The following is a 13,533-nucleotide window of genomic DNA, read 5'->3' as shown; positions in this document are numbered from 1 at the left end:
CATGTTCAAAATAGTTTGTGTGTTTGTTTTGTTTGTTATTTAATCTTTAATCCAATTTAAATGTCAGGAAGTTTGCATTTAATTCCCAATAATTAGTGTTATAAAACACCGTACAAGCAGGAAAGCTGTTTTCAAATATAACAACTAATTTGGATGAAATATTTTCTGTTTGACGGAGTAAAAATCTGCCATTTAGGATTGAGTAACAATATGCGTAATTAACTGGCAAATTTTCGTTATTGAAGCACAGTCAAAATGACTACTCAACTAGGAACGTTAACGCTGCATTCAGACTCGTTTAGAGAAGGAATAAAAATGCTTATGTTTAAACGTATATTTTGAAAAATTAAAAAGTTGTATGTATGTATTTAAGTAAGATATTTTATTTGTAGATAAAATTAAAATCGTATTTACGTTTTATATTATTTCTTTCCCCTTTCAAACCCTCTGAAAAAAAAAAACAAGCATTGGATATAATGACAATATAGACGTCCAACACAAGTACAAAGAAGTCCCAGATAGTCGATATCATTACGTCGAACTTCGGATACGTCGATGCAATTTTTACAGTCCCTTGAATATCGAGGTAACGGTATTCAACTGTAATTAAATTCAGAACAGTTGACTTTTCCATATGATAAATCATTATGTAGTAGAGAGAATTTATACAAACTAAATCACCACCACAATATACCTGACCAATTACGGCAAGGCATCCATGTGCACTTGGTAAAATATACTTGTGTGTTTGGATTTAACATCATTTTTACATATATTTCAGTCATAAACGCTGGTGTCTACTTGTAGCAGTGGTCACAATGCCCAACTTTATAGTACTGCCTCACTGGAATATCACACCATAGATACGTGAACCCATCTGGTCACATTATGACCCCACCTGGTCACATTATACACCAGGCTGACCAGTCCTAGAGCTATCCTCTTAATGCTGATTGCCAAGCGAAGAAGCTACCAATATCATTTCTCACATCATTGGAATGGTGAAAGCAGGGAGCCAACCCATGATTCCTGCACTCAAAACGGGCTTTCATCCACTAGGCTACAGTCCGTTAATTCAACCTGCAAATGTACTATCTGTGCCCTTATTTTCAGTATCAAGGTGCATACTTTGTGCCTTTGCTGGTAACTGCTGTTGCATGTACTGATGTATCTTACCATGTTTATGTGAAATGAATGATTTGTTAGACTTGCACTTTGTAAAATATACTTTGATGGTTTGCACCTGAAGTTTTGCCCTTGTTCAAGGTATTTTGTAACTTTGCAGGCCAAATTCGCACCATAAGAAATGGAAGAGATCTACACAACAACAAGTATTAAAATGCCTTAAATATACACTGACAATGTTAATGGCAACATACATACCAGTGATGGGTCTATAGATTCTACAGCTACACATCTTTTATAAATGCTGTGAACTTTTTCATACTTCATCCGGCTCTGAAATAATCATGTACATGCATTAAACCAAGTAAACAAATCAAATAAACCGTAAGGAAGATACACTGTATAACAAGAGCACAGCCTTGCGGGTGCTGACGCTCATCTGATTTTTTTTGTGTAATAGAAATATTGTCCTACCCATGATTTTCTAAGTCTAAAAAGGGCCATCATTCTTGCAAAAAGCAGGATAGAGTTATGTTTCTTGATGTTCAGTGTCCACTTATGATGGTGGAAAACTGTTGCAAGTTTTAAAGCAATAGCTTTGATAGTTTATGAGAAAAGTTGACTTAAACATAATACTCAACCAAGAAAATGATTTTCTAAGTCCAAAAGGGGCAATAATTATTGCAAAAAGCAGGATGGAGTTATGTTGCTTGCTGTACAGGGTCAGCTTATGATGGTCAACAAGTGTTGCAAGTTTCAAAGCAATAGCTTTGATAGTTTAAGAGAAAAAGTTGACCTAAACATAAAACTTAACCAAGAAATCTGATATTTTCTAAGTCCAAAAAGGGCCATACATTTTGCAAAAAGCAGGATGGAGTTATGTTTCTTGCTGTACAGGGTCAACTTATGATGGTGAACAAGTGTTGCAAGTTTTAAAGCAATAGCTTTTATAGTTTAGGATAAAAGCTGACCTAAACATAAAACTTAACCAAGAAAACTGATTTTCTAAGTCCAAAAGGGGCAATAAATCTTGCAAAAAGCAAGATGGAGTTATGTTTCTTGATGTACAGGGTCTGCTTATGATGGTGAACAAGTATTTCAAGTTTCAAAGTAATAGCTTTGATAGTTTAGGAGAAAAGTTGACCTAAACATAAAACTTAACCAAGAAAACTGATTTTCTAAGTCCAAAAGGGGCAATAAATCTTGCAAAAAGCAAGATGGAGTTATGTTTCTTGATGTACAGGGTCTGCTTATGATGGTGAACAAGTATTTCAAGTTTCAAAGTAATAGCTTTGATAGTTTAGGAGAAAAGTTGACCTAAACATAAAACTTAACCAAGAAATCTGATATTTTCTAAGTCCAAAAGGGGCCATAAATCTTGCAAAAAGCAAGATGGAGTTATGTTTCTTGCTATACAGGGTCAGCTCATGATGGTGAACAAGTATTCCAAGTTTCAAAGCAATAGCTTTGATAGTTTAGGAGAAAAGCTGACCTAAACATAAAACTTAACCAGGCAACGCCGACGCCAACAACCGCTCAAGTGATGACAATAACTCATCATTTTTTTTCAAAAAATCAGATGAGCTAATAAAACTGATAGGGCAGTCAATGTTAATCTTGATATCACTGTACTGCAGGATTCCTACACTTTTTAGGTCATAAAATTCTAAAAATACCAAAACAAAACAAGAGCTGTCCATAAGACAGCGTGCTTGACTTTTCTCAGTGCTTGACTCTGAATTAGAGCTTTGCCAGTAAAAAAATTCCAAGTTAAAAAGGGACATAACTCTGTCAAAATTATAATCAGAGTTATGGAAATTGTGTCTCCTGGTGCAGACTTTGATAGTAAATAACAATTTAGAATTTCAAGTCAAAAGCTTTAATAGTAACAGAAATATTTGACTTTTAACAAAAAATTCTAAGTTAGAAAGTGGCATAATTCTGTCAAAATTCAAATCAGAGTTATGGGGACTGTGTCTCCTGGTGCAGACTGTGGTAATAAGTATTTTAAGTTTCAAGTCAAAAGCTTTGATAATAACAGAGATATTTGACTTTATCGGAATCTTTAACCAAAACTACTAAGTTAAAAAGGGGCATAATTCTGTCAAAATTCAAATCAGAGTTATGGGAATTGTGTCTCCTGGTGTAGACTTTGATTGTAAACAACTATTTTGAGTTTCAAATAAAAAGATTTAATAGTAACAGAGATATTTGACTTTACAATTTAAAAAAAAAAATCTAAGTTAAAAAGGGGCATAATTCTGTCAAAATTCAATCAGAGTTATAGGGATTGTTTCTCCTGGTGTAGACTTTGATGGTAAATAAGTACTTTAAGTTTCAAGTCAATAACTTTGATAGTAACTGAGATATTTGACTTTATAACAAGAGCTGTCGGAGGACAGCAACGCTCGACTATTCAACAGCCTTGTTGATTGAATAAATACGAGTCGAAAAAGGGACATAATTTAGTAAAAAAGCAAAACAGGGTTATGGAACCTGCATAGTGCTTATCAGCTCAGGACAGTGGACAAGTGTGTGAAGTTTCAATCCATTCCCATTAGTGGGTACTAAGATACCAGCTTACATAATAGGAATTTAACCAAAAACTCCTAAGTCGAAAAAGGGGCATAATTTTGTAAAATGTGAAGTTGAGTTATTGACCCTTTGCATTGCATGTCATATCATGACAGTGAACAACTGTGTGCAATTTCAATCCTTTCCTATTAGTGGATACTGAGATACCAGCTTACATACAAAAACTTAACCAAAAATTTCTATGTTGAAAAAGGGGCATAATTTTGAAAAAAAGCAAAATAAAGTTATGGGACCTGCTTTGTGCATGTCAGATCATAACAGTGAACAAGTGTGTGAAGTTTCAATCCATTCCAATTAGTGAGTACTGAGATACCAGCTTACATACAAAACCTTAACCAAAAAATTCTAAGTCGAAAAAGGAGCATAATTTTGTAAAAAAGCAAAATAGAGTTATGGAACCTGTGCAATGTAAGTCAGTTTATCACAGTAAATAAGTTTGTGAAGTTTCAATCCATTCCCACAAGTGGTTACTGAGATACCAGCTTACATACAAAACCTTAACCAAAATTTTCTAAGTCGAAAAAGGGGCATAATTTTGTAAAAAAGCATAATAGAGTTATGGAACCTGTGCAATGTAGGTCAGTTTATCACAGTGAATAAGTGTGTGAAGTTTCCATCCATTCCCACAAGTGGTTGCTGAGATACCAGCTTACATACAAAAACTTAACCAAATCGGGACGCGGACGCGGACGCATGGGCGAGTCCAATAGCTCTACTATTCTATGAATAGTCGAGCTAAAAAACTTTAACCAAAATTTCCAAGTTAAAAAGGGGCATAATTCTGTCAAAATTCAAAATAGAGTTATGGGGATTGTTTCTACTGGTGTAGACTTTGATAGTAAATTACTATTTTAAGTTTCAAGTCAATAGCTTTGATAGTAACAGAGATACTTGACTTTATCAAAAACTTTAACCAACGGCGACGCCGACGCTGGGGCGAGTGCAATAGCTCTACTTTTCTTCGAAAAGTCGAGCTAATGATGTCCAAAACTTTGTCATACATGTTCTGTCACTTTGGTTACATTTATTGAGGCTATATAACTTTCTTTAAAAACAAAAGCAATGCTTGACTATTCAACAGCATTGTCAAATGAATAAATATACAATTCAAAAAAGGGGCATAGTTTTGTAGAATTACAAAACAGGGCTATGGAACCTGTACAATGCATATCAGCTCATGACAGTGGACAAGTGTGTGAAGATTCAATCCATTCCCATAAGAGGGTACTGAGATACCAGCTCACATACAAAAACCTGACCATAAAACTACTGAGTCGAAAAAGGCGCATAATTTTGTAAAAATGCCAAGTAGAGTTACGGACCCTGTGCATAGCATGTCAGATCATGAAAGTGAACACGGGGTCACACATTAAACTGGAATCCACCTAAAAACCGGAATACACTTTCCATAACCGGAATACACCTGTATTTTTTAAGTTTTGTGTTTTAAGTTTTTTTTTTGACGGTTTTTGATATAATTAAATCATATATGATGTGATGTTTAGAGATTACCTCTTCAAAATCTGCGTAGGTGAAGTATATGAGCATGTTTGCTTTCATTGTTGTTGTGATTGCTCTCTCAAACAGAGCAGCTGCTTCATCAGCAAACATCTTACCAGCATTCTGGTCCTGTAATATATTAGGTTTACAGTCAAAGGAAGTTTACAATAAGCAAGATTTACTTAAATAATTCATGAGAAATAGTAAAAGCAACATGGAGCAATTAGTGGAATTCTAGGGTCATTCGGGACTTAAATTGGCAGCCTTCGCTGTGGGAACCGTTAAACAACCTGATCTACAGGGTCAGAATTCAATTTCTTTTTGCACTTGCAAATTTTTGAGTACAAAATATTTTAACTTGCAAAATATCAACTTCACTCGCAATTTTGTTCAACCATATTAGGTAGGAACTTTATATACATAAATACTTTCATATTAATTTGGTAACAACAGTGATATGGTGAAACAAGAGCTGTCTCCATAGGATGACACATGCCCCCGATGGCACTTTGAATGAATAGTTATGGCCGATGTTAGAGTTTAGGAACTTTGACCTGGGTCTTGCGCGCGACACGTCGTCTTACTGTGGTACACATTCATGCCCAATAATTTTAAAATCCATGCATGAATGACAAAGATATGGACCAGACACGCCCATCAATGCATTATCATGAAAAATGACCTTTAACGTCTAAATGTGACCTTGACCTTTGAGCTACGGACCTGGGTCTTGCACGTGACACGTCGTCTTACTGTGGTACACATTCATGCCAAGTTATTTGAAAATCCATCCACTGATGACAAAGATATGGACCGGACACGCCCATCAATGCACTATCAGGAAATATGACCTTTAACGTCTAAGTGTGACCTTGACCTTTGAGCTACGGACCTGGGTCTTGCGCGCGACACGTCGTCTTATTACGGTACACATTCATGCCAAGTTATTTGAAAATCCATCCATGGATGACAAAGATATGGACTGGACACGAAAATTGCGGACAGATCGACAGACTGACAGATGGTTCAAAAACTATATGCCTCCCTTCGGGGACATAAAAACATCAAAATTAAATTGAAATTCTAAGTAAAATGGGGATATAATTCACGAAATATTTGCACCAGAGTTATGTACATTGTGTCATATGATGAGGACTATGATTTGGAAGAATTAGTTTAAGTTGGAATCAAATTCATTAAGTAATAACAAAGATATAACGAAAGTGCACCAACATTTACCTGAAATTCTAAGTAAAAAAAAAGGAGGCATAATTCATGATATATTGGTGAAAGCGTAATGACCCTTGTGTCAAATGATGTGACTGATGATGTGGTACAACTATTTTAAGTTTGAATCAAATCAGTTTAGTAATAACAGATAGTGAAAAGTGCACCAAAACTTTAACCTGAAATTTCAAGTAAAAAGGAGGCTTGTTCATAATATGGTACTTAAAGTCTTAATCAAATCCATTTGGTAATAACAGATATAGAGTGAAAGTGCATCAGAACTTTAATCTGAAATTTTATGTAAAAAGGGGAAAGAGTTTTGACTCTTGAGTTGTATGTTGTGAGTGATGATGTTGAACAATTGTTTAAGTTTGATTCAAATTCCTTCTGTAATGACAGAGATATCGTGAAAATGCATCAAAATTAACCTAAAACTACAAAGTGTTTTTGTCCCAAAAACGTATGTCTCCCCCCTATGTCTTCTAAGAATGGAAGAGGGGCATGTTTGTTGGTATGCACTGCTGGGATTGGTACTGATCACCCCTGTGAAATTTCGTCGAAATCCAGCCAGCAGTTTGATCTGTGAAAACCGGACAAGATTTTCCTATTTTTAGCTTTGGCGGCCATTTTGTGCAGCGAAGTGGAATGTGTTGGTGATATGCACAACAAGGCTTGGTACTGATCACTCCTGTGAAGTTTCGTCGAAATCCGGACAGCAGTTTCACCTGTGAAAGCAAGACAAGGTTTTTAGCTTTTGCGGCCATTTTCTGCAGCGAAGCGGAACATGCCGGTGATATGCACAACTAGGCTTGGTACTGACCACTCATTTTAAGTTCGTCAAAATCCAGCCAGCAGTTTGACCTGTGAACGCTGGACAAGCTTAATGCGGATGGATGGACAGACAGAAGGCAAAAACAATATGTCTCCCCCATCTATGGGAAACATAATTCTAAGTTGAGGTTAGCAAAAATTAAACCCTCGCAAAAAATTCTGCTTGTACATACAACACTATAAAACTTACTCCTTTTTCTGTCAATATTTTGCTGGACTGTTCTAAATAGTTGGCTGCCTCTATCCATACATCAGGGTGATATGCCAAACAAAGAAGTGACTGTTCATATGCAAACATAACTGAAAATATAAAAATTGACTGAAGTTTAAGACAAACTTAACGATAGATAAAACTATAGATTGCTTTGGAAACTAGATGTGTGTCCATTAGACACTGACACTTCCACTACTTGTCACTATACAGTTACATGTTACTTGCTGACAATGCAAGTCTAAACAAACTTTCATATTACCCTGACTTGGGCTGTAAGCGCTATAAAACTTCCTCAAGAAACACAAGATAAAAGAAACTGAAAGAATAAAGTAGTATTTTTTTGTAGGGACAAATAGGGAAAACTAGCCCGGCCCCCCTCCCCTAGTGGCCATGCTTTTAAATGAAACAATGAATTTGGTAGTGTCATCCAAGGAATACTGCTGTGAAATTATTTTAACACTCAGCTCATGGATCCAGAGAAGAATTTCAAAGTTTTCCATAGTGATATAGAGAGAAACTAGAATGATCTAAAGGAATTTGGAAGTGTCACCTAAGTAACATTTCTGTGAAATCATTTAGAAATCAGACCAGAAGTTTCAATGGAAAAGATTTTTAAAGTTTGTCCCTGTCGATTGCCGTGGCAACAAGAATTCTGCACAGTAGACCTAGATTTGTCAGACAGATGGCAGACAAACATTCAACGTTCACATGTTTCTAACAATCTAAAAAGGTGTTTAATTTTTTTTAAAGTTTGTGTTACAAATTTCAATGGTATTTAATACAAGTACCCACCCCTTTTTGTGATGAGAGCCTGGTCTTCTGTTCTGAGAGGGTTACTCTTTTCCCAGGCAATATACTTCTTCCATAATTCAACCTGTAAATATTAGAAATAGTATGTAGGCGTATTTTATGTAATTACTTTCGGACTTCAAAAATGCTAGCATTTCTATAGTTTGATTGATATGTCACTGTAATTTTAGAAAAGTAGTCTGAACAAAATTTTGTTGTGGATTTGAGTTTACAGTGCGCTAACACAGTACAGCTTACAAGGCATGAAACAGGACTAAAATTTTGGTTTCACATATCATTAACATAAAAATAAAAATATGTTATATGGATTAAAAAACTTTTATACTTGTGGAAAATCAGAGATGCAACAAAACCAAGTGTTCGGACTTGTACGTCTCCTCTTAAATCATGCAAGGGTAAAACAATTGTTTCAATTCTTTTCATACGCAAGCTATCCTAGAAAACTTTTGTGACAGACGAACAATAATCAATATATCTTCCTATACATGGGGAGATATAATGATAACTTCAACTTACCTGTGTAGCTTCCTCAGGTGAATTTGTGGGATGGACAGAAGGGAGGTTTCTGTTAAGACCCCTGGTAACAACCTCGTATTCCTTTGACACACGTCTAGCGTTCATGTAGTCCCTTCCTCTATCTTCTATCATCTTCTTGGCTATCAGTGGATTTATACTCTGGTAATGAAACATAAATTTTTATGTTATATTGGCATATGTACAATGTTTTAGTCTGTTTCTTCAAAGTACTAAATACTTTATGCCATATCTATATTCACTGTAAGATTTAAGGAGGGTTGAGAGCGAAACTATTCTATCCGATTCTATTTCTATATACAGATAGACAAAATTCGCTCTAAGCCCTCGAATTATTATGTACATTTTATGAGATTACAAACTGACTTTGCTCACAATACTCCATCTCCATGAGGGTAATATTTACTCCTAATATATAAGAAGATTGCTCTATGCATGTCAAAAGTTATTGTCCAGACAAAATTGGATGGACACTTGCACTAACATATGCACATGATACTAGAACATCCATTGTGATAACTTTGTGGAGCTCGCTGCAAGTGGGCTTGACAAACAGATATAATTCCATTAAAATGAAAGCAACAGCTATGGAACCTATGTCACTCCACCAGTATTATCATGGCAAAAAAGTGAGTGAAGTTGTGATGTGAGATACTAACTCCGTGATAATCATGAATGAACTAGAAAATGCTTTTGTAAAAAAGCGCATGTCTCCCCCAATGCAAAGTCCTATAGGCACGAAGTCAATAGGGGTCAGGAGCGAAAGTCAAAGAGACACTGATGGTTGGCTGCAATAGGGATCATCTATTTGGCATGTCCAGTCATTCCGCTAAATTTCAACACTAGTGGCCTAGTGGTTCTCAAGTCACTGTTCAGGCTCCTGTGACCTTGACCTTTGATCAAGTGACCTCAAAATAAATAGGGGTCATCTACTCTGCATGTCCAATCATCCTATTAAGTTTTAACATTGTAGGTCAAGTGGTTCTCAAGTTGTTTCCAAAAAATAATTTTACATGAACAGGCCACTGTGACCTTGACCTTTATTAGACTGACCCCAAAATCAATAGGGGTCATCTACTCTGCATGTTCAATCATCCTATGAAGTTTCAACATTCTGGGTCAAGTGGTTCTCAAGTTACTGATTGGAACTGGTTATCAATGTTCAGGCCCCTGTGACCTTGACCTTTAACGGAGTGACCCCAAAAACAATAAGGGTCATTTACTCTGCATGAACAATCATCCTATGAAGTTTCAACATTCTGGGTCGAGAGGTTCTCAAGTTATTGACTGGAAATGGTTTTCCATGTTCAGGCCCCTGTGGCCTTGACCTTTAACAGAGTGACCCTAAAATCGTTAGGGTTCATCTACTCTGCATGACCAATCATCCTATGAAGTTTCAACATTTGGGGTCAAGTGGTTCTCTAGTTATTGATTGGAAATGGTTTTCAATGTTCAGGCCCCTGTGACCTTGACCTTTGGCGGAGTGACCCCAAAATCGATAGGGGTCATCTACTCTTCATGACCAATCATCCTATGAAGTTTCAACATTCTGGGTCAAGTGGTTCTCTAGTTATTGATCGGAAATGGTTTTCAATGTTTAGGCCCCTGTGACCTTGACCTTTGATGTAGTGACCCCAAAAACAATAGGGGTCGTCTACTCCAGCAGCCCTACAACCCTATTAAGTTTGAAAATTCTAGGTCAAATGGGTCTCCAGTTATTGCTCGGAAATGAAGTGTGACGTACGGACGGACGGAAGGACGGACAGGGCAAAAACAATATGTCTCCTGGGGGAGACATAAATCCCAGGAGACATAAATACTGTTGAAACAAAAATGAAAACAAGAGCTGTTTGTAAAACATATGCCTCCATGACTTTTCACCGGAGGCAACTGGGTATTTAATTTTGCAGCTGTGACCTTGACCTTTGACCTCAAAACATCAGGGGTCATTACTGAGTACAGACAACCATCCTATGAAGATTGACAGCCAAAGGCTTCTTTGATTATTGAGCAGAAACTACATTCAGCCTAGAGGTCACTGTGACCTTGACTTTTGACCTACTGACCACCAAAAACAATTAATGTCATCTACTAACCACAGGAAATTCATTTTTATGCTTTCTTTAGTCATTGAGCAGAAACTTAAGTCTCTAAGTTATTGTGGACTTGAACTTTGACCTAACAACTCCTACAGCAATAAGGGACATACTTGTCATGGGCAATCATTCTACAAAGTTTGACAACTGCAAGCGAAAGCATTCTTTTGTTCTTGAGCAGAAACCTTTTCAAGTCTATAGGTCACTGTGGCCTTGACCTTTGCCCAAACCCTAAACACTTTAGGGATCACCTATTGACCAAAGGCAATGGTCCTGAAGTCTGACTACCGTACCTTTTTCAATCTAAAGGTCACTGTAACCTTGACATTTGATTAATGAAATTTGACTAATGCAAGATAAAACATTCTCTAGTTATTGACTGGAAACCAAATGGTCTACTGACAGACAGTCTGACTGTAACGGAAGGACGGACAACAGAAATTAAGCAAAACAATATATCTTCCATTCTTCAAAATGGGACATAAATACGGCTTAGTACAAAAAAAAGGCACAATTTAATTAAAACTGTAGTAAGAAATATGGTCTCCTATGTGATGTGGTTGGTATTATCATGGGGAAGACACAAAAGAAGTTTCATGTAGTTATGATGAGCAATAACCAAGATATGAACTACATGAGAATAGTAATGAAGGTGTCTACAAGGAAAGCTGACGCAATCAAAATGTGAAGCTTGTGTGCAGTAGGCCAAAGCATTCTTTACTAACTGGGCAGAAACCGTTTCCTGTCTCGAGGCAACCTTCAATTTACTCAACCCCAAAACAACACAGGTCATCTGCTGACCACAGCCATGAAGTTCAAAGACTGTACCAAAAAGCATTCTTGACTTATTGAGTGGAAGCCTTTTTTCAGTTTCAAGGCCAATGTGACCTTGACTATTGACCTACTACTGACCAAGGCAATCATCTACATGTTAGAAAGCTGTAGGTCTAAGAGTTCAATAGTTACTGAGCGGAATTCTTCTTAAGTCTAGAGATAACTACGACCTTGACCTCTGACGTATTATCCCCAATAAAGGAACCTACTACTGACCACAGGTAATCATCTTACTAAGTTCCAGTGTTATGAGACCAAGCTTTCTCTACTTATTGACTGGAAACCAAATGGTCTACTGACTTTCAAGTGTGACTGTTACCTTTGACTCACAGGCTAAGTGAAACAATTTTGCTAAGATATATGTGCTGGGTCTTTGACCCAGGCTGCAATAAAACAAGAGCACCGCCTTGCGGGTGCTGACGCTCATCTGATTTTTTTTTGTGTAATAGAAATATTGTCCTACCCATGATTTTCTAAGTCTAAAAAGGGGCATCATTCTTGCAAAAAGCAGGATAGAGTTATGTTTCTTGATGTTCAGTGGCCACATATGATGGTGAAAAACTGTTGCAAGTTTTAAAGCAATAGGTTTGATAGTTTATGAGAAAAGTGGACTTAAACATAACACTCAAGCAAGAAAATGACTTTCTAAGTCCAAAAGGGGCAATAATTATTGCAAAAAGCAGGATGGAGTTATGTTGCTTGCTGTACAGGGTCAGCTTATGATGGTGAACAAGTGTTGCAAGTTTCAAAGCAATAGCTTTGATAGTTTAAGAGAAAAAGTTGACCTAAACATAAAACTTAACCAAGAAATCTGATATTTTCTAAGTCCAAAAGGGGCCATAAATCTTGCAAAAAGCAGGATGGAGTTATGTTTCTTGCTTTACAGGGTCAACTTATGATGATGAACAAGTGTTGCAAGTTTTAAAGCAATAGCTTTGACAGTTTAGGAGAAAAGCTGACCTAAACATAAAACTTAACCAAGAAAACTGATTTTCTAAGTCCAAAAGGGGCAATAATTCTTGCAAAAAGCAAGATGGAATTAAGTTTCTTGATGTACAGGGTCTGCTTATGATGGTGAACAAGTATTCCAAGTTTCAAAGCAATAGCTTTGATAGTTTAGGAGAAAAGTTGACCTAAACATAAAACTTAACCAAGAAATCTGATATTTTCTAAGTACAAAAGGGGCCATAAATCTTGCAAAAATCAAGATGGAGTTATGTTTCTTGCTATACAGGGTTAGCTTATGATGGTGAACAAGTATTCCAAGTTTCAAAGCAATAGCTTTGATAGTTTAGGAGAAAAGTTGACCTAAACATAAAACTTAACCAGGCAACGCCGACACAGACGCCGACGCCGACAACCGCTCAAGTGATGACAATAACTCATCATTTTTTTTCAAAAAATCAGATGAGCTAAAAACTCAATATTTCATTTGCTTACATTTTCATATGTACCATAATCTTTCCACAATGCTTCAATGTTGATCATCGGGTTGACAACACCTCTCTGAAACACCTTCCGTACTGCTGTGATACGTTGATTCTCTGCATACGATCCTACTGCATCACTGAAATACCAAAACCATTCAGTTGCAATCAGTTGCTCTGTTATAGGAATGACTCCATTTCAACAATGATATAAAATCTGCAGTCAATTACATCCCAAGTGATGCTGTTATGCCATATAGAACAAGGTATGATAATCACCAAGGAAATAAAAGGTCTTACAAAGACACAAGGATTGTGGTGTAGCTGTGCCATACAGAAC

General features: G+C 36.6%; 1 protein-coding gene across 1 annotated transcript in view; it reads right to left on the bottom strand.

Moving 5' to 3' along the window:
• Nucleotides 1-13,533, bottom strand: part of LOC123552817 (cleavage stimulation factor subunit 3-like) — a 135,898-nt gene that overhangs the window by 103,691 nt on the left and 18,674 nt on the right. Inside the window, exons 7-12 of the mRNA XM_053540940.1 lie at nucleotides 13,207-13,333; nucleotides 8,819-8,977; nucleotides 8,285-8,366; nucleotides 7,469-7,578; nucleotides 5,233-5,349; nucleotides 1,384-1,458 (exon numbers count right to left, since the gene is read on the bottom strand). Of these exons, the coding sequence (XP_053396915.1) occupies nucleotides 1,384-1,458; nucleotides 5,233-5,349; nucleotides 7,469-7,578; nucleotides 8,285-8,366; nucleotides 8,819-8,977; nucleotides 13,207-13,333 (670 nt within the window). The remainder of the gene's footprint in view (nucleotides 1-1,383; nucleotides 1,459-5,232; nucleotides 5,350-7,468; nucleotides 7,579-8,284; nucleotides 8,367-8,818; nucleotides 8,978-13,206; nucleotides 13,334-13,533) is intronic.

The sequence above is a fragment of the Mercenaria mercenaria genome, chromosome 4, assembly GCF_021730395.1.
Source record: "Mercenaria mercenaria strain notata chromosome 4, MADL_Memer_1, whole genome shotgun sequence".
NCBI lineage: Eukaryota > Metazoa > Mollusca > Bivalvia > Venerida > Veneridae > Mercenaria > Mercenaria mercenaria.
This window is presented reverse-complemented; position numbering and strand designations above follow the sequence as displayed.